The sequence below is a fragment of the Cavia porcellus genome, unplaced genomic scaffold, assembly GCF_034190915.1.
Source record: "Cavia porcellus strain 051 isolate PalLab524CR breed Dunkin Hartley unplaced genomic scaffold, mCavPor4.1 scaffold_18, whole genome shotgun sequence".
NCBI classification, from domain to species: domain Eukaryota; kingdom Metazoa; phylum Chordata; class Mammalia; order Rodentia; family Caviidae; genus Cavia; species Cavia porcellus.
This window is the reverse complement of record NW_026947501.1, coordinates 57,357,663-57,376,297: the sequence shown is the minus strand read 5'-3', so window position 1 is coordinate 57,376,297 and position 18,635 is coordinate 57,357,663. Positions and strand designations below refer to the sequence as shown.

The 18,635-nt window shown below is 38.2% G+C and overlaps 1 protein-coding gene across 4 annotated transcripts in view; it reads left to right on the top strand.

Annotated features, from left to right (window-relative positions):
* LOC134470270 (zinc finger protein 420-like) overlaps positions 1-18,635 on the top strand; it is a 50,609-nt gene that overhangs the window by 18,668 nt on the left and 13,306 nt on the right. For 2 of the 4 annotated variants that reach the window (XM_063230026.1, XM_013147361.3), the window contains exon 1: positions 4,533-4,686. The exons of 1 other annotated variant lie outside the window; for it this stretch is intronic. In XM_063230026.1, the coding sequence (XP_063086096.1) occupies positions 4,684-4,686 (3 nt within the window). In that variant the 5' untranslated portion in view covers positions 4,533-4,683. Of the gene's footprint in view, positions 1-895; positions 4,687-18,635 lie in introns of those variants that run through there. One more of the 4 variants, XM_063230025.1, reaches the window with a different exon arrangement.

The window sequence follows — 18,635 nt, the reverse complement described above, 5'->3', positions numbered from 1 at the left end:
CAACTAGCAATGTTGAACATTTTTCATATAGTTATTTGCCATTTCAACTTCGTCATCTGTGAAGTGTCTTTTCTCTTCCTTCTTCCCTCCCCCTCCCTAATTTCCCTTCTCATTTGAACAATTCCTTCCTATTTCACAATGTCTGTTATGTACTTTGGTCCTTATTTACACTTTCAGTTTTTCAGATCAGTGAGACAATGAGATATTTACATGTGTCCAATTTATTTTGATTTATACTTCACTCCAAGCTCTCCTTAAGAGTTTGTGTTGAGAAGTCGGCTGTGATTCTGATGTGTTTTCCTTTGTAGGTGATTTGTTTCTTTTCTTCAATAGCTTTTAATATTCTGTTCTTGTGATGAGTTTCAGGAATCTTTATTATTATATGCCTTGATATAGATTTATTTTGGGCATGACTAATTGGAGTCCTATATGCCTTGCTTATGGATATATTGAATTATTTTTCCATGCTTGAGAAGTTTTCTGACATTGCTTCTGTGAACAGTTTTTATATTTGTGCTGTCTCCTGCTTTTTCATTGACTCCAATCCATATTATGTTGTTCTTCTTTGAATCATTTTGTTTAATGGTTGGATTAATTTTTCATGGTCCCTTGCTATTTTTATTTATTTTCATGAAATATTTATTTTCATGATCACGGACCACAATCTGTCTTCTAGATCTATTATTATATCCTCACCTTGATTAACCTGGCTGCATATAGTTTCAATGGAAATTTTAATCTCCTGGATATCAGCATGTATTTGTTTCATGGATTCCATTTTTTCCTGTGTTGAGCATTAATAGTACCCACTATTTTTCTAAACTCTATCTTTTTTATCAGTGTCTTCTCTAGAATCACTGAGCAAGTCCTTCATTTTGATCGTCATTTTTTTTTTTTTTTGTCTTTTCCTTTTTTATCGGTACCAGGGATCGAACTCACGACTGCCTGCTTGCAAGGCAGGTGCTTATGCCGCTGAGCTAAATCCCCAGCCCCCCGTCATTTTTTTTTAATCTGAGAGACTATTTCTGATCTGATTTCCTCTATAGCCTCATTCATCTCTTCTCTTTTTCTAGTACTATTATTTCAGATAATTCAGATGGGTGGCTTCTAATTTCCTTTATCTTGTTTTCTCTTGGTCTTGTCCTGGGTGGACTGGAGGTCTGGAGTTACATTTTGCCTCTATGTCTTATCATTTTCTTCTTTTTATTTTAATTTGTGTTCTATGTTGATGCTTATAAATCGCTCATGGTAGATAGCTTATGACTACTACTGAGGCTTCCATAGGAAATGTCTATTCCTCAGAGATGTCTTTTAGGTGTAGGTGGCTCTTGGCCTTTGTTTTTGTCTCAAGATCTCACCTTCCTAATTTACTGAGGATGAGAAATTTCTATTTGGATCCACACCCAGTCCTTTTTGATACTGGACTATGGTGGTGACTATGATCCCAGACAATCTGAGTGCTGTCATACAAGGGAGAACAACTGATTACAATAGGTATGACACCCTGGTTAAAGTAATCAGCAATAAAAAACACAGTAGCATCAAGAACAAGCTAGTAATTGATAAATTATGCTATTAATTTGGTACCTTTAACCTTATGAGCGAGATCTATAGTTATTTAACAAAATCCAATATAAACCAGGAACTTTTATACTGTGAGTTTTCCTGTAGAGTAATTTTACCCTGTGGAAGGAAATTAAACAGTGAGAGAGGAAAAGAATATAGTAGGAGCAAGGCTAAAGGACAAAAGACAGTCATTCAAGCCAAGCTTGGGAATCTGAAGAAGAGGACAGGAGAGAAAAAATGAAGGAGAAAGCAAATAAATATTGAAGAAAACCAGAAAAGTTAGAGACAATGTTCAATCACATGAATATATCAAAAAAAACCAAGAAAGTCAGTTGAGGAGAGAGAAAAAAGCTGAACATAACAAATACAAGTAAAAACATAAAACACCACCAAAAAACCCCACATGAAATTCCTCTGATCCCTTCAGTTTTGTGGTAGTGTCCAAGTCAACCCCAAATCTGTATTCTGTAACCCTGCCAAGTAGGGTTAGTGCTGTGTCTAAGGCTGATCTTGATCTCTGGATGTGAAGACTGGGGCCAGCCTTCACCCAGCAGCTTTCTGGATATCCCTTGGCTGCCCACCCATGTCTCCTTACTCTGTTTGGGTTTGTGTCACTCTCTCAGTTGTTTTGGCATTCTCTGACAGAGAAAGACCAAGGCTGCTCCCAGTCCTGTGTACAGCCAGTCCTTCCTGGTCCTTGTACAGCCTTCTCTGTTCTACTCCTCTGTGTCTCTTTTCTCTCATGCTGCTGGGAGCAGGTAGGGGAAGTGTTGTTAGCCAATTCACTGTCTCTGCTCTCTCCTGTTTTGTGCTGTTGGGAGTAGGATAAAAGGAGTGCTGACTTTCCACTTGTTGTCAGGTTGCAGTTAACGGTTCTTAAATCAGATGCCACTGGGAGCAGAGTACAAGGGGTAGTGCTCTTCCACTCACTACCTTTGCCTTGCCACTGCAGTCCTAACCTTGTTGTAGCTATAAGTTTCAGTTAGCCACTGTTGTGTTGCAGACAAGAAAAAAAAGGGAAATAAAAATACCTGGCAGCCCATGAAGGTAGAATGGTGAACATATTCCTGGTCACTCTCTGTGTTTGCTGGCAAAATTTGACATCCAATAGCAGCATCCTCTGTTTGGATGAAGGCAAAAGAAGTGAGCAGCCTTTCATCCCAAATTTATCCTGTTTGTCACTTTATGACCTTGGCAATATGTTTTATTGCTGTTACCATTGAGATGCAGAATCTGTTTCCCAGACCAACTTGTGGGCTGGCCTTATTTGCTATAGCCCATACAAAGTTCTATGAAACATATTAGTTTGGTATCTGAGCTAGAACTTGAATATGTATCTTCATTCTTTCAGAACTCTGCTGTGTCTATGAGTACAAGCCTGTATTATCCCACCAGTGTGTGGGATCACACACATCAAGGGAGGATAAAATAAAGTGCCCTGTTTATAGCCAGTGCACCCTCTGAAACTGAGCCACCTTGTTAACCATCAGTTAAACAAGGAGCCCAACTGAGTCCAGCCGAAATTGCTGATCAGCTTATTCATAAGGCAATAAATTTTGGGAGGGATTATTAGCCAGTAATACAGTAGTACTAGTTTGTCCAAGGTGCCAGGATTCAAGGACATATAGATTGCATATTATCTGCCAAATACTAAGTGGCATATAGGTACAGATTTTCTTTTTCCTTAATTTAAATTTGGGTGTCTTGTTAGATGGTGCTGAGTTTAGACAGAAATATATGTAGAGGGAAGGAAAATAAGACATTCATGACATGATAGTTTGGCTCAAGGCCGAATGACAAAATAAGAAGTTTGTAAACTCTGGAAGTCAAGGCTGTAGACAGATCTCAAGGCTTCCTCCTCCTGGGCTCATCTTACTTTCTTAGCCATTTGTACCCAGCAACAGATGGGAGGCAGTGGTATTCCCCTGCTGTCTCCCAGGGCCTTGTCTCTGCCCCTTCTTAGACCTGAGCAGATATGTATATTGATAGGAAATGGGTAATCCTCTCCCTTGGCATAAAAGGGAGGGGCTCAGGCCCTTGACCTTGCAGAGATCAGGGGAGACATAGCTCTTCAAGATGGAAAGTGTGAGATGTGCTAGAGGCTTAAAATAGGATATACAGAGGCTGCCTAAAAAAATGTGTACACAATTCAGAAGAAAAACTTGCATACATATATTAATACTAAATTTATTGAGCCATCATAAGATTAATACAAGTTACCTTTGACCTCTACAATTAAAATAGGTGCTTAAAGTGGTGTCCATCAGCTTCTAGACATTTATCAGTATGGCAAACTGCTGAAGTGTGTACCTATTTTTTGGCAGACTCTATACACTATATATAGTTAATAATTTTATATTGATCCATATAATAATATTTTGGGTGTATTTCACTAAGTTACTACAAAAATTTCACCTGTTTTTAATATTTTAAATGTGACTTTAAAGTTACAACTATGTTTTACATTTTATTTTTACTGGACACCACTGCCTTAGGGGGTTGCCTGTCATTTAAAAGTTCAGGCTGCCTCTTCAACAGATCAGAGACAGAAAAGTTCACTGAATTTAAAAATAATTGTCATTATATCTTACCATAATCAACAGTCAAAAATTTATTAATATAGTCAACAATGCTCAAATATATTATCCATAAATTTACATCTTATATGCAAAGTTAAATGCAAAATCCCATTGGTGAACTAGATTCCCTCACTTGCAGGAAGTTCTGCCTTACAACTAGGGCAGCCAGGGGCTCCGGATTCAATCTTCAGCACCAGAAGAAAAATAAAAACCTGGGCCTCCAAACCTGTCATCCTGGATTCAATCCACCGAGGGGGTTGGTGTCGCCTACTTTTCCTCAGGACGAGGGGGTGGGGCCTGAAGACTGACCAATCAGAGGTGAGGCCTGCCCAATCAGGCACACAGCCAGAGCGGATGGGGCGGGCTTTTACAGTCTCGCGCGTCTTTGTGTGGAGCCCGCCAATCTTGGGATCGGTGTCCTCGCTCTTTCTGTTCCGCTCCTGTGTTCTGAGCGTCCCAGGTGTGCCTGCAGCAGCCTTTGTCGTCCTGTTATTTGCAGGGGTAGGAGAGTCACAGGGAGGACGCCGGCGACTCCGGAATGGTGAGCTTGCGATTCAGAAACCCGGGACGGGGAGGGCGGCTGCTTGGAACCGCGGAAACTGTCTGCGGGACCGGGCCTCCTCGAGTCTGCAAATCCCATTCTGCTCTGGACAGTTCGGCCTTCTTGTACTCGGCTGCGAACACCTGTGGCCTTGTCCCCTCCCTGCGCAGTGATTTCTCTGGACAACTCAGTTTTGGCGTCCTTGGCTGCGGGCGACATCCATGCCCCTTGTCCTCTCACTGCGCGGTGACTTCTGCCTTCGCTGGAGGTCGCCCTGTTCCGCGTCCCTTCCTAAGTCGCGTGGTGCGGATCGTGAAAATCCTTGGGAGAATCCCTACTCCGGATGGGGTTCCTGCGTTAAAAGAGCCGTGGTGCTTAGGGTTTACAGTTCTTCCTTCGTCCCCAAAGGATACGCGTTTTCACTGGCGCTTTCTAAATGTGTGGGAAACAAGGTTTCAAACCCAGAACTCTGTTCCTATAGCTCTTTCTAGGTCTGAGCAAAAATTCCAGCTCCCTGACCAAATTCTTAAAGGCCAATTTCCACTTTCCTCAGCATTATCAATTACTTGTTTCCCATGCTACATTTCTTTTCTTTTTTTGTACCAGGGGTCCAACTCAGGACCATGCACTTATGCCGGTGAGCTAAATCCCCGGCCTCTATGCTACATTTCAAAACACAGTATATTTTTATTTTGTTCTCCAAGTATTGGCAGGTGCTTTTTAAGACATTTATTTTCTGTGAACATTCCAGACAAGCGAAAAGTAGAAGGGGATCACTACCCCTTGTAAAAAATTTGTGTCTGTGTCTCTCCTTTTGTCCAGTGTGTTTTGGTTAAGTGTCCCTCTTGGCGACTTTATGGGTATCCTGCCCACTGCCTACCCTTCCATCTTTCCCTGAATCTGGATTTCAGAACTGCCTACACTGCTGTGTCCCTGGTCTTTTGGGGCGTGTCCAAAAGTCATATCAGTCCCTAGACCTCTCCAGCCAGATATCCTGAGGTATGGGTGGAGCCTCTGGAGAACTGCGGGATGCCCTGAAACTAGGAGGAATGTGGTACACCCTCTTGTTTAAAAAAAAAACCCGGCTCTTTAGCTGTTTTCATATCTTCACTACTGTTAAGTGAACTGAAAGTGTATTCAGCTCTTCAACATTCAGATTTCAATTCATTTGGCTACCTCCCTTTGTTTAGGCTTACTGGATCCTGTGGTAGTTCTAGTTTTAGTTTTTTTTTTTTTTGTTTGTTTTTGGTACTGGGGATGAGCTCATGACCTTGCACTTGACAGGCTGGCACTTAGGCCTGAGCTAAATCCCCAGCCCCTAGTTTTAATTTTTTGAACAATCTTTACATTACTAACTTTAAATTCACACCATATTTTTTGGAATACCTGGTATTTTTCAGTTTTTTGATAATGACCATTGTAACAGCTCTACTCAGGCTGCAGGAGGTCTGCTATTTGCTGTATTGTATCCATCATACAAATTAGTTAGAATCCAGATCATTGAGCCAAGGAAGGGTAAACTGTTATCCTCTTTTGGGAATAAATGGGGATCTGTGCTTTTTAATCCCTTCTCTTCATTTACTGCTAGGGCTTGCAGCTCATGAAAGAGGTTGCACACCCATTAAAAACCACTTACTTGTGATGCAGGGAGATTTACACACATCGAGTCCCCTGTGCTTCCAGAGCTTGCAAGTTTAGGATGCAATCCCTCACATGAAAGATGTTAAAGTTGTTCCACTCAGTGCATGGACAGACTCTTCCTACGGCGAAGTGATATGTGGCAAGTTGTCCTTGGGATGGGCTGCGGGAGCAGAATTGGGAAGTACTGAGCTCACCCTCAAGGGAAAGTTTTTAGTTTGCTAATTGTCTGAGGAGGACTCAATAGAAGCTCAGCTGTCAACAACCAATTTATACAGTGTGCTGGAAAATCCTTTCTAGGTAGAAATTGATCTGTTGAGTTTTAACCCCTTCTCTGCCCTAACACAGGATGTGAAGCATGTAGAAGTACTTGTCTGAACATAGAAAATAACCACTTGTTCTTTGGTCTTAAGACTTCTGTATGGCTTGTGGTCATGCTCCCTCTGCATTTGGTGAGGTGAGATACAAACCACAGGGAACTTTATAATTAGGGTGCTACATGTGTCCTTCAGGGTAATGTTGAGTGTTGTGGATTCTTTCCCAATTAAATAGTACATTGTTTCAGGCCGGATTCATGCCTAAGTGTGCTTTTGTTTTCCCTACTCATTTGATGTGCTTGTTTTTTTCAGTTGCCTGGTATGTAGAAGTCTATTGCTTCATCTGTGACACTCAGGGACATGATGTATGAGATGTTTATTCAGTGTGTCTATAGATGGACAAGTCCTCCTATTCCCCTACATTTCCAATATTATCCCTTTTTTAATAATTGCTTTTCAGGGGTCAGTGGTCCTGGGGTCTGAACCGAGGGACTTGTACTTTGTGGGCACATATTCTGCCACTGAGCTATGCATCTCAGACCCAACATCTGCCTTTTCATTGTGTTTAATGCATTCACATTTGGAGTCATTCTGATATGGCTGGATATATACTGGGCCTTTCTGTTGCTTTTAACAATGCAAATACTTCCTACATCTGTATGAATTAATCTACAGATGGTGTTTATATTGTGATCTCTTGATTTTTATTGTTGAAATAAACTTACACATGGGGCAGCAATGATAGCTGCCCCTATTGCTTTTAAAATTCAGATTTTTTTTTTGCTAATTTTGTAGATATTTAACCTATCAGTTGCACTTAAGAATTTTTGGTTTTTTTTAGGGCTGGGGATTTAGCTCAGTGGCATAAGTGCCTGCCTGGCAAGCACGAGGTCATGAGTTCGATCCCCAGTACTGCAAGGAAAAGAAAAAAAAAAGAGGAATTTTTGGTTTTTGCTTCCTTTCTTTGAAACATGTTGAAATTTTGATAGGACTATATAGATTAATTTTGGGAGGGAGGAATGCTCATCTTTCTAATAATGAGTTTTATCTATACATATGATGTGTATAGTCTAATCTTCATGATTCTCTAAGTTTTTTCATACGTTTTACATATTTCCTTTGTAAAATGTATAAATGTAAAATACTTCATGTATATGGCATCTATATAAAAGTTACTTGGCATTTTCTCCTGTTGGTTGGACATAAAAGAAAGTGCGTCAAACATTATTTGTCTGTTCTTGAGTGTGCCTCCTCTTACTTCTAGTCTCTGAGTTTCAGTACTTTGGACCAGTGCTGCTCTATCCTCATGTGTTACTATGGTATACATGTGCAGAGGTTCTGTAAGTGTGTGTCTGGGTTAGAGGAGTAGCATGTCACTGCAGCAGCCAGTTTCTCAAGGTGGGTAACAATTTATAATAGATCATAAGAGTTTAATTGTTTCATATTTTGATCAATATTGGTTTTTGCCTGTCTTACATGATTTTCTTATACATTTCTCTAATTTCTGATGAGACTGAGCTTTGTTAATGGTTATTGAACACATACCTCCTATTATGAAGTGGCTGTGCAAGTTTCTTACTTCTCCTCAAGTGTCTGTCTTCCATTTTTATTAAAGGTGTTTGGTCATATGTTGAGGAAATTAGTTTTTCAACTCATTACCGATTTCATTTTTGATGAGTAGAATTTTTATTTCATGTCTAATTTATGAATATTATAATTTTAATATTGTGTTGTGTGACTTTAAAAAGAATTTCCTATAATAACTTAGAATGTTATATAATTTGCCTTTATGTTTAGATATTTTACCTCTGAAAGTGATTTGTTAGGATATGAGAAAGGGTACAATAGCATTTTTTGACAGATACCAGATTATCCAGCAGCTTTCATTGGAATATGTATCTTTTTTTCTGCAGTCTCTGTTACTTATGTATCTGAAACGTGGTTCTTTTTCAAGGGTTCCATTTTTAGTTCCACACTTGTATATATTCATCTCATTGTGAAGTCTGCATTGATTACAATAGTTTTGTAGCATACAACCAGGTACTGTATAATGACATTTTGGTCATTGATAGACTTCATGTACAGTGGTGGTTATAACATATAACATAGGTATGGCGTGGTATGTTCATGTAAATTTTATTACATTTTTCTAAACTATTACTGACGATTAGCTAATAAATTCTTAATGTCTTTATTTTACCTGTTTGAGAGTGTGTGTTTCCTTTTTAACCGCAGCTGAGCTAAATACCCAGCCCCCCTACTGCCCTTTTATCATCTTTTCTGCTTTTTAAAATTTCATTAGTACATATTTGCAATGCATAATGATTCATTCATTGTGGGGAATAGGTATACATAACATATCAGTTTTCTGCTCTTTTCTACCATTTTTTATTTAATTAATTTTATTCAGAAAAACATCAAAATTTTGTAAGTGAATGAATTTTCACAAAAGGAATACCATGTAACTAACTACTGGCTACATCAAGAATGGAAACATCAGTGATGGCCCAGAATATTCCTTCATGCTTTTTATCATGTAGTATTCCCTCCATTTTTCCTAGTGATAACTACAATTTTTCTGTTTCAAATGCTACTATTGTATTAGTATTCTTTTAGATTGTTTTGGTGCATTCTGTCTACATAGGAGTAGAATTGATGGTTCACGGCATTTAATTAAATGTGGCCTACTAAAACACCTTCCAAAGTGACTACCAAATTAGACTCAGCCAATAGTAGTTTGACAATTCCAGTCACTTGACATTTGTATGATTCTTATTCTGTTGTTATTTTTGTTGCTGTTGTTGTTTTTTTAAATGTTAGATTGTTGTTAACCTTTCTGATCAGAATGTAACAATATTTGCTGGTTTTAAATTTAATTGTAATTAATATTGACTATATATAATCATTTGACATTTGATTGTCTATTGGCAAAGTGTATGTTGAGATCTTTCTTGGTTGTTCTGTTTTTCTCTTGGGATACCTGAGTTTTCCACAGAAAACATGTAATACTTCATATAGTTTCCTGTACACGTAAATTTCTAGAAATAGCTGTATTTTCAACTCCATGTGTAACCTCCAATTACTGTTATCATTATTTGTATTTGTTTTTGTAAAAGCTTGAGATGCAACCTTATGTTATTTTTTTGAGCATACTTTTCTTTTTTTCTTTTTTTTGGTACTGGGGATTGAACTCGGGACCTCGCACTTGCCAGGCAGGTGCTTAAGCCGCTGAGTTAAATCCCCGGCCCTTGCTTTTCCTTTTTAATGTAGGCATTCATAGTTATAAACTTCGCTTTTAGGATAGCTTTTCCTGTTTCCATTTTCATTTGGTTCTAGGGAGTTTTCAGTTTCCCATTTACTTTCTTCAATGAGTCCTGGGTTGTTCACTAGTGTATGGGACCATAGCTCAGTGAGAGCGCACATGCCCAGGATGGACCAGGCCCTGGTTCAATCCCCAGTATTGCCAAAAAACAAAGCAAGCAAGCAAGCAAACAAATAAACAAAAAACCCCCAAAACATAACAAGAACAAAACCCAAATTGTATTGTTCTATCTCCATTTGTTTACATACTTTCTCTAATTACTCTTGCTGTTGATTTCTAGTTTTACTTCACTATGTTCTAAAAAAGTTGCAGAAGTCGTTTTTAAAAAAAATTGTTAAGAATTGATTTGTATGCTAATATAAGGTCTGTTTTAGAAACTGTTCTATGTGCTAATGGAAAGACTGTATTGAAGCTGTTGGAAGGAATACTGTTGTTACCTGTTGAGTCCATTTATCTATGGTTTAACTCTGACATTTCTTTGTGCTTGCTTGCCTGCTTTTTTTTTTTTTTTTTTTTCTCTTTCTCTTTTTGTCTAGATAATCTGCGAGTGTGAGCTGAGTGTTATTGTACTGGGGCTTGTGTCTCCCATTGTTCCCTCTTTGTCTGGTAGTTTTTGAGTGTTTTAAACTATCTTCTTAATGTGCTTCATTTTATCACTAGCTTCATTTTATCATTATGTAATGACCTTCTTTGTCTCGCCTGATTTTGTCAATAAAGCTATTCCTGTTTGCTTTCAGATTTTGTTTGCTTAGAATATCAGTTTCTGTTTTTTCACTTTTAATCTGTATTTGTCTTTGCTGAACAGGTGAGTTTTTTGGTAGGTAGTGAATTGTTGGGTCTTTAAAAAAGAGTCCAATAAATCTGTCTTTAATAGAAACCATTTATATGCAGGGTTATTATTGAAAACTGTACCAGTTCTATCTTATTTTTGTTCACAATGTTTTAAATGATCTATGCTTATTTATTTCTCCTGTATTTAAGAGTTTTGATGGTTTGCCAAATCAATCGTGTGCTTTTCTAGTTTTGTTAGGTACTTTTCTAGTGAGATTTGTTCTTTCTGATGCTTCTCTTTTGTGTTTTATCTTATTTCCTGTGTATGCGTAGGATTCTTTTAGAAATTTATGTAATGCTAATGTAGTACACTGATTCCTCAAGTTTATGCTTATCTTGGAATGATAAGACAAAAATAACTCCATTTCATTTCTTAGACTCCTTTTTAAGCTTGTAGTTAAACTTTATATGGGACCTTCCCCTAAAACCATCCTCCCAGTTAACTATAAAACCCACAAAGGAGGAACAGTTATAGCAAACTGTAGATCAAGCTGATCATTGGCCATATTCTGACCAACGGACCTGATGTGTGGAAAAGATCTTGTGACAATCTTACGATATGCTTGTAAAATTCCATAATGAAATAATGTAGTTGCTGTGGTTACTGAGGAATGTAAATGTATAAAAGCCCCTGAGAACAAAGTCTCAGGGTTGGTGCTAAGCTGAATTGCAGCTGAATAAAGCTTGCTTGTGTCCATTCTCAACCCCCTTGAGTGTCTCGCATTCTGCTGTAACAGGAAGGCATTTACTTCTCCTTTGATTCTAAAGAATGTAACATCTACATCTACATCTTTAGATGTAGTAAACTAGGTTGACATTTATTTTCTTTCATGACATGAAATATACCGTTGCCTGCCCTCTTGGCCTTTGCAGTTTCTACTTAGAAATCTGATTTTCTGAAGAGTTTGTTTTTGTAAGTGACTTGATGCTTTTTTCTTGCAATTTTCCTTCTTTATTCTGTACTTCTGACAGTTGAATTGTAACCTGTCAAGGAGAGTTGCTTTTCTGATCATGTCTATTTGGGGTTCTATGTACTTCCTGTATCTGGAGATCCATATTTTGCCAGTGTTTAGAAAATATTCTGCTATTATGTCACTGAATGACTTTTCTGTGCTTTTAGTTTGTCTCCTTTATATTTTCTAGCTATATGTACACTTGGTCTTTTAATGGTATCCTGTAGATATTTTTGTTTGTTTTGTTTTGTTTTGTTTTGTTTTGTTTTGTTTTGTTTTGTTTTGTGAGACAGAGCCTCACTATGTAGCCCAGACTGTCCTTGAACTCACGTGCTCCTCCTACCTCAGCCTCCCAAATGCTGGGATCATAGGCTTGTGCCACTTTGCCTTTATAGATCTTGAATATTGTGCTTATTCTTTTTTTCCCTCTGTATTACTTGTGAATGTGATTATATTTTGGCCTGACCTTGAAGCCCTGATATTTCTTCTACCTTATGTAGTCTGTTAAGGTTTTCAACCAATGTCTTCTGTTTGACTTATCAAGTTTTTCATTTCTAAGATTTCTTTATTGGTACTGGAAGTCAAACTCAGGACCTTGTGTTTGCCAGGCAGACACTTGTGCCACTGAACTAGAGCCCTGGCCCTGTTTCTAAGATTTCTATTTGGTTCTTTTTTAGATTCTATCCTTTCATTGAATTTTTCTTTTATATCCTGCATTGTCCTCTTAATTCATTTTGCTGTTTGTTTGCATCACCTTTGAATTCAATGTCATTTTAATCAGTCTTTTGAATTCTTTGTGTTTCATTCAGTTTGATATCAGAGAGTTATGAACTTTTGTATTTCTTTGTTCAGATTTGTGCTTCTGTTAGGATGGATATCTCTTCCCCTTTTACTGTGAGCCTTCATAGTGAGGAGTTTGCTGTTAAAAATGTACCCTAGCAGGGCCAGGGATTTAGCTCAGCTGCATAAGTCCCTGCCTTGCAAGGGCATGGTCGTGAGTTCGATCCCTGGTACAAAAAAAAAAAAAAAAAAAAAAAAAAGAATGTACCCTAGGATATTATTCTGATGAATAATGTTGAGGTTACTTACATTTGGATTTTATAGTGTAATTTCCCTGAGGTTTCTTTGGCTGTCACTCATGGGTTTTGACACTGCTAACTATGTTAAGGACCTGCTTTCTTTGTGGATGTCACATGAGTGGAGTCCTTCAGGTAGTTTCAGCAGATGTGATACGATGTAGATAGAAAATATAATATGTACCTTCTGTGGTTACTCCTCTGAACCTGTCAGTGACATTCAGTCTGCTAGTGTATGGAGCAACCTATGTTGAGGTAGGTCTCTTGTAATTGTAATTTTCACAGTGTTTATGTTATTTCTGCTGTTTCTATGGATGCCAATTTTCAGAATCTGGTCTTTTGGTTTTGCTTAGTTGTGTTCCTGCTTGAGCCTATGTCATCAGCTGGGAACTTTAATTTCCTCTAGTTAAGTTGAAGTATTTGCCAAGATTAAGGTGGTGCTAGGTCAAGTTGCCATTTCTCTCAGTTAACTGGGAATGTAGTTGAGCAGCAGCAGATCATCCACTCAGAATGCTAGCAGTGTTGGACTTGACACTGTGTAGAAAGAGGAAGGCAAACAAAAACAAATAAAAGTTTTTGTGGCTTATATTTACATGTCCCCCTAAAGGTTCCTGTGCTCATAGGTAAGACTTTCTAGAGGTAGCTGAATCAAGGTGTATAATTCTGGATTAAGGGCATATGATGTCTGGATTGGTTCCCTTAATGGATTAGCCTAGTTCTGGGTGTGGCTAAATGGATTTACTGAAGAGGGAATCCATAGCCTGGGTATGGGTGTCACCACGCAAAAGGTCTGTAGCCTAGATGAGATAAAAGGGAAAGGAAGCTGCTTGCTGCCGCCTCTTGCCTGCATGCCATGAACTGTTTCTCTTCTATAATGCCCCTCTGCTATGCTGCTCTGTCTTGTAGCCAACTATGGACTGAAACCTTTACAAATTGAGTGCTAAAATCAAGCTTTTCTTCTTTAACTCGTGAATGTTTGTCCTAGCAACGAGAAAAGTAATTAAGAAAAAAAACAGAGTATACAAAGAAACAAAGTTATAAAGAACTACCACAGACTCCAAAGCACCAAAAACAATACAGGACAAGCTAAAAAGTTTCAAAAGCATTAAAGTGTAGGGAGGGGATACACTTTAAAATTAAAAAAAAAAAAAAGAAAAGAAGCAAATACAGAAAAAGTAGGAATAATGTAAGTGGAATAAAAAGCAAAAAGAATAATTAGATGTTAAAGACAAAAATGTATATTTAAAAGCAAAATAATATCAAAAGTCTTTTTGGGGAATCTCCAAACTAATTTCCAAAGTGGTGGTAGTAGTTTACATTCCCACCGACAGTGTAAAAGCATCTGTTATTTGAGTTCTTGATGATGGCCAGTCTTTATGAAGTAAGATGGAATCATGCATCTTAGTTTGTGTTTCTCTAATGGCCAGCAATGTTGAGCATTTCTTCATGATTTATTGGCCATTTGTACTTCCTCTGCAAAGTCTGTATTTATTTCACTTGCCCGTTTTTTGATTGGAACTTTTATTGGGGTTCTAATTATTTTTAGTTCTTTGTATATTAGTCCTCTTAGGTATAGCTGACAAATTTTTATTTCTCCATTATAGATTCTCCAATGTAGATTGTCTTTTTACTCTGTGTATGGAAGAATGAAGCCCAACATGGCCTATTATAATTCAGGCTGTGAAAGGGAAGGGAGGTTCTGGGGGACCGTAAGTCTTGAGTCAACAGGACTCTAGCTTAGGTGCACCTTTCCATGTTGGTGTAAAAAAACATATATTCACTTACTCCATATAAGGTCTGATATTGCTGTTGAGTATACTTCTATAAATCTGGACTGTTACAAGAATGAACTGGGTAGTGACTGAGAACTGCTGTGAGAGTGTGTGTAATATCTGGGAGCAGTTGGGGACAGCTGGTCTAAGCTGCTAAAGAGATGAGCTGTGGCTAGGCTGCTGAGTGACTGAATAAAAGCATGTTAGACATTTTTCACAGCCTTGCAGCTCTTCTTTGGGCTTCCTGAATCTCAAATGAACCTCCCCAGTTGGGACTGGTGACAGGACATTCTGTTGGTTGTTGTATTTGCTGTGCAGAAGTTTTTAAATTGGATATGGTCCCATTTGTTAATTCTTGATACTATTTCATGTAAAACTGGGGTTCTATTCAGAGAGTCCTTGCTTGTTTTGAGAGTTTTACTTATTTTGTGTTCCAGTAGCTTAAGTGTTTCTTTTAACATTTAGTTCTTTGATCCATTTTTAAGTTTAGTACATAGTGAGAATATGGGTCTAGATTTAATCTTCTGCATGTGGATAGTCAGTTTCCCCAAAACCATGTATTAAAGATACTAACTGAAATTAGAAATTCCATTTGACCTAAGTATTCCCTTTGTAGGTATCTTCCCCAAAGGGTTAAATACATCTTATAGTGATACCTGCATACCCATGTTTATAGCCACCCAACTCATAATAGCTAAATCTTGGAAATGGCCTGTGTTTCCATCAGCAGAAGAATGGATAAAGAAAATATGTTTATACAAAATGGAATAATACTCTGCCACAAAGAAAGATAAATGAGTCATTTGTAGGAAAATGAATGCACTTGAGACTATACTAAAGTGAACTACAAGGCACCCAAGCTTAAATATTGCATGGTTTTGCTTATGAGAAACTCAAAATAGAAGTAAAGAACAAAATAAAGAATAGATAATAACAAGTAGGGAGACAGATTTTCTCAAAGTGGAAGGAAATAAATAGATGGAGGGAGGTGGGAAGGAGGGGAGAAAAGGGGGATAAAAAAAGAAATAATGTGTTATGCATATTACCAATTTTCCTCTAAGGAATGTAAATATTATGTAATACAAACATGTACTAATAAAAAAACTTGATGAAAAATAAAAATTTCCTTTTTCCCAAGATTGTTGACTTCCAGGTAACAATGGATGTTCTCAATCCACGTTGTTCAGTTTCTGTTTCTTTTAGGCTATGTACTGCAAAAGATTAGAGGTTGTTCACCCCTTTATCTTGTTTCTATTACTCAGCAACCATTGGGAGTGGTCTGTAATCAGACCTAGCTGAAGTATCGCAGCTGCTCTGTGTGCCAAGGTAGGAAGGAAGTCAGATTTTTTTGCTTTGTGCCATGCTCAGGGCAGAGCTGATGATGCTCACTGCAGGTCAGAGTCTCTGGAGCCTTTTGTGCTCCTGACTTGAAGGATGTGGAAATTCTATAGAATTGCATTGATTGTGCTTAAAGGGGTTTAGCCCGGGACTCTTATCTTCAGAGACCTAGCTCCCAGGTGATGTCATTGCCAAATTCTGTTCCCCTGAAATCCTGCAGCTAGCTTCCTATTGTTCATAAAAGAGAAGAAACTTCCATTCCCCAAGAGGTCACAGACTTGCTTGCACTGAGTCAGTGCATTAATATTGCTGCAAAGCCCCTGAAGACAGGAAAATGCAATAGCCTTTGACTGCCAAAGCAGTGAGCTGAGAAGATCTCAAAATGGGTCCTCAGGATAGTGTAGGAGCATTCACTGAATGTTCAGAGAGCTTCTCCAGAATGAGTTTGTTCTGTAGACCTTGTTTTACTGTCTACTCAGACTGCTTTTTTGCTCATTACTGAATCGTGGTAGTGAGCTTGCTTGAATTTTCTCTTCAGCTTTACACTTGCCCTCCTACCTCGAAGTAGGTACTGAGACATTCTGTCTCACACTTTGTTTTATTCAAGCTTTCTCTGGGTTCCCCTGCATTTCAATTCAGCATTTTCACATGCATCCATGTGGATAAAACCACTATGCTCCAGGTGTTTTGGTGCTGGGTTCCTCTAAAATGCAGTATTAGTCTCTCTCTCTCTCTTTTTTTTTTTTGTCTTTTTCCTTTTTATCGGTACCTGGGATCGAACTCTCGACTGCCTGCTTGCAAGGCAGGCGCTTATGCCACTGAGCTAAATCCCCAGGCCCCTAGTATTAGTCTCTTTATTGCTTTCTTAACATGCTCCCATTTTTCTCAGTTATGCAAAACATCCTTTTAATATTCACTGTATTTTGGCCCTTCTATGCAGTTTTTATGAATTGTAGGGGTAAAGCCAGGCTTTAGTATTTATGTTTCATAAAATAGTGTCATAAAAGAGGATAAATACTGCTTTCATAGATTATTTTAGGATTGATGCATTAAAATATTTTTATGGCTTGTGTCTGGATGTCCCCCCAAAGCCTCATGTGGTTGTAGGTGTGGCTTTTTCAGAGGTGGCTGTATCTAGAGTGTGTGATACTGGGGTTAGTTCCTTGTGCAATACTTGGATTAAAGAAACTAGGATTAAGGTTGTGATTCCCCTGGCTAAGATACAAGGTACAGAAAGAGCTGTGGTCATTCATTGCTTGCTTTGCTACTTCTTCTTACCATGAGCTGTTTCTCCTCTGTGATGCCTGTCTGCCATTCCTAGCTGCATTGGAACCAGGTAATTATGGACTGAAAGCTCTACAAACAGAACTAAATAAAACTTTTTTTCCTTTTACTTTGGGTGTTGGGTGTTTTGTCTCAGCAACAATGATATGAAAGACAGAGTGGCTTATAGTTTATTTTAAATAGTCAGAAAACACTGTTGTTGCTTTAATTGTCCGATGATATCTTTTTTTTTTGGTTCTTTGAAACAGGTTGTGGCTATGCAGTTTAGGCTGTGTCTTGGTTACTTTTCTCTCATTACTGAGACAAATGCCCAGCACCCAAAATGAAGAAAGGAAGGATTTGTTTAACTCACAGTTTGTGAAGGTTTCAGTTCCTAATCAGCTGGCTCCAAGGCAGGTTGTCATAGCACAGGGGCAATACTTCAAAGCAGCAAAAGACAGCAAAAGCAGCAAGAGCACAAAAGCCAGGAAAACGGGATTCCCTGTTTTGACTCCCAGGGCAGATGTAACACTCACATCATCTTGGTGCCTTTCTTTTACACAGGCGGAAAATGTTTATAAAATAAAGACCTTGGTTCCCTGCTGAGTGGCCTAGTAAAACTTCTAAACTTTTCAAGTTGACCCAGTGTATCAACCATTACATACAGGGCCTGGCTATGCAGTTCAGGCTGGCCTTGAACTTACTGTGTAGTCGAGGATAGCCTCAAATATTTGGCAATCCTCCTTTCTCATCCTCCTGAATGTTGGGATTATAGGCATTGCCATAGGCCCAGCTGCTTAACGACTGTGTAAGTGTATGTGTTGGACTCTTGGTACTAGCACTAGTGAGTTTGTATTTGCGAAATCCAGGCCTGGATACAGACTTATTTAGAAACTGAATTTTGTGGGGCTGGGTATTTAGCTCAATGGCATAAGCACCTGCCTGGCAAGCATGAGGTCATGAGTTTGATTCCAAGTATCAAAAAAAAATTGAATTTTGATAAGATCTCCATTTCATGGTTGCACCCATTAAAATTTTTGAAGTGCTCTTGGGACTCATCATGGCTTTATCATCTGATTAAAATTATGTATTTTATCTTCAAATATAAATATGAATCTTAAAGTTTATATATCTGTGTTAATCATTATGTTCTCCATATTATATAAAAGTAGTATTGTCCCATCTGGAGTGAGGATAGATTATATCCTTCCTGGGGTTTTTAAACTTCATACCAATAAAAAATTAGAGATACAAATTTAGAAAAAGAGAAAAAGGCACTTTCGTTGGAAAGAGGAGATAAATGAGGTGATAGCTATCTTGTCAGAGTAAGAGAACTTAGAGGTCCTTGTTCTCAGCCCCTTTTTTTAATATGACGAGAAAGGGATTCTCCTCCTAGATAGTTGATATAACTTTACTATCCTACCACTGTCCCTTTCCAT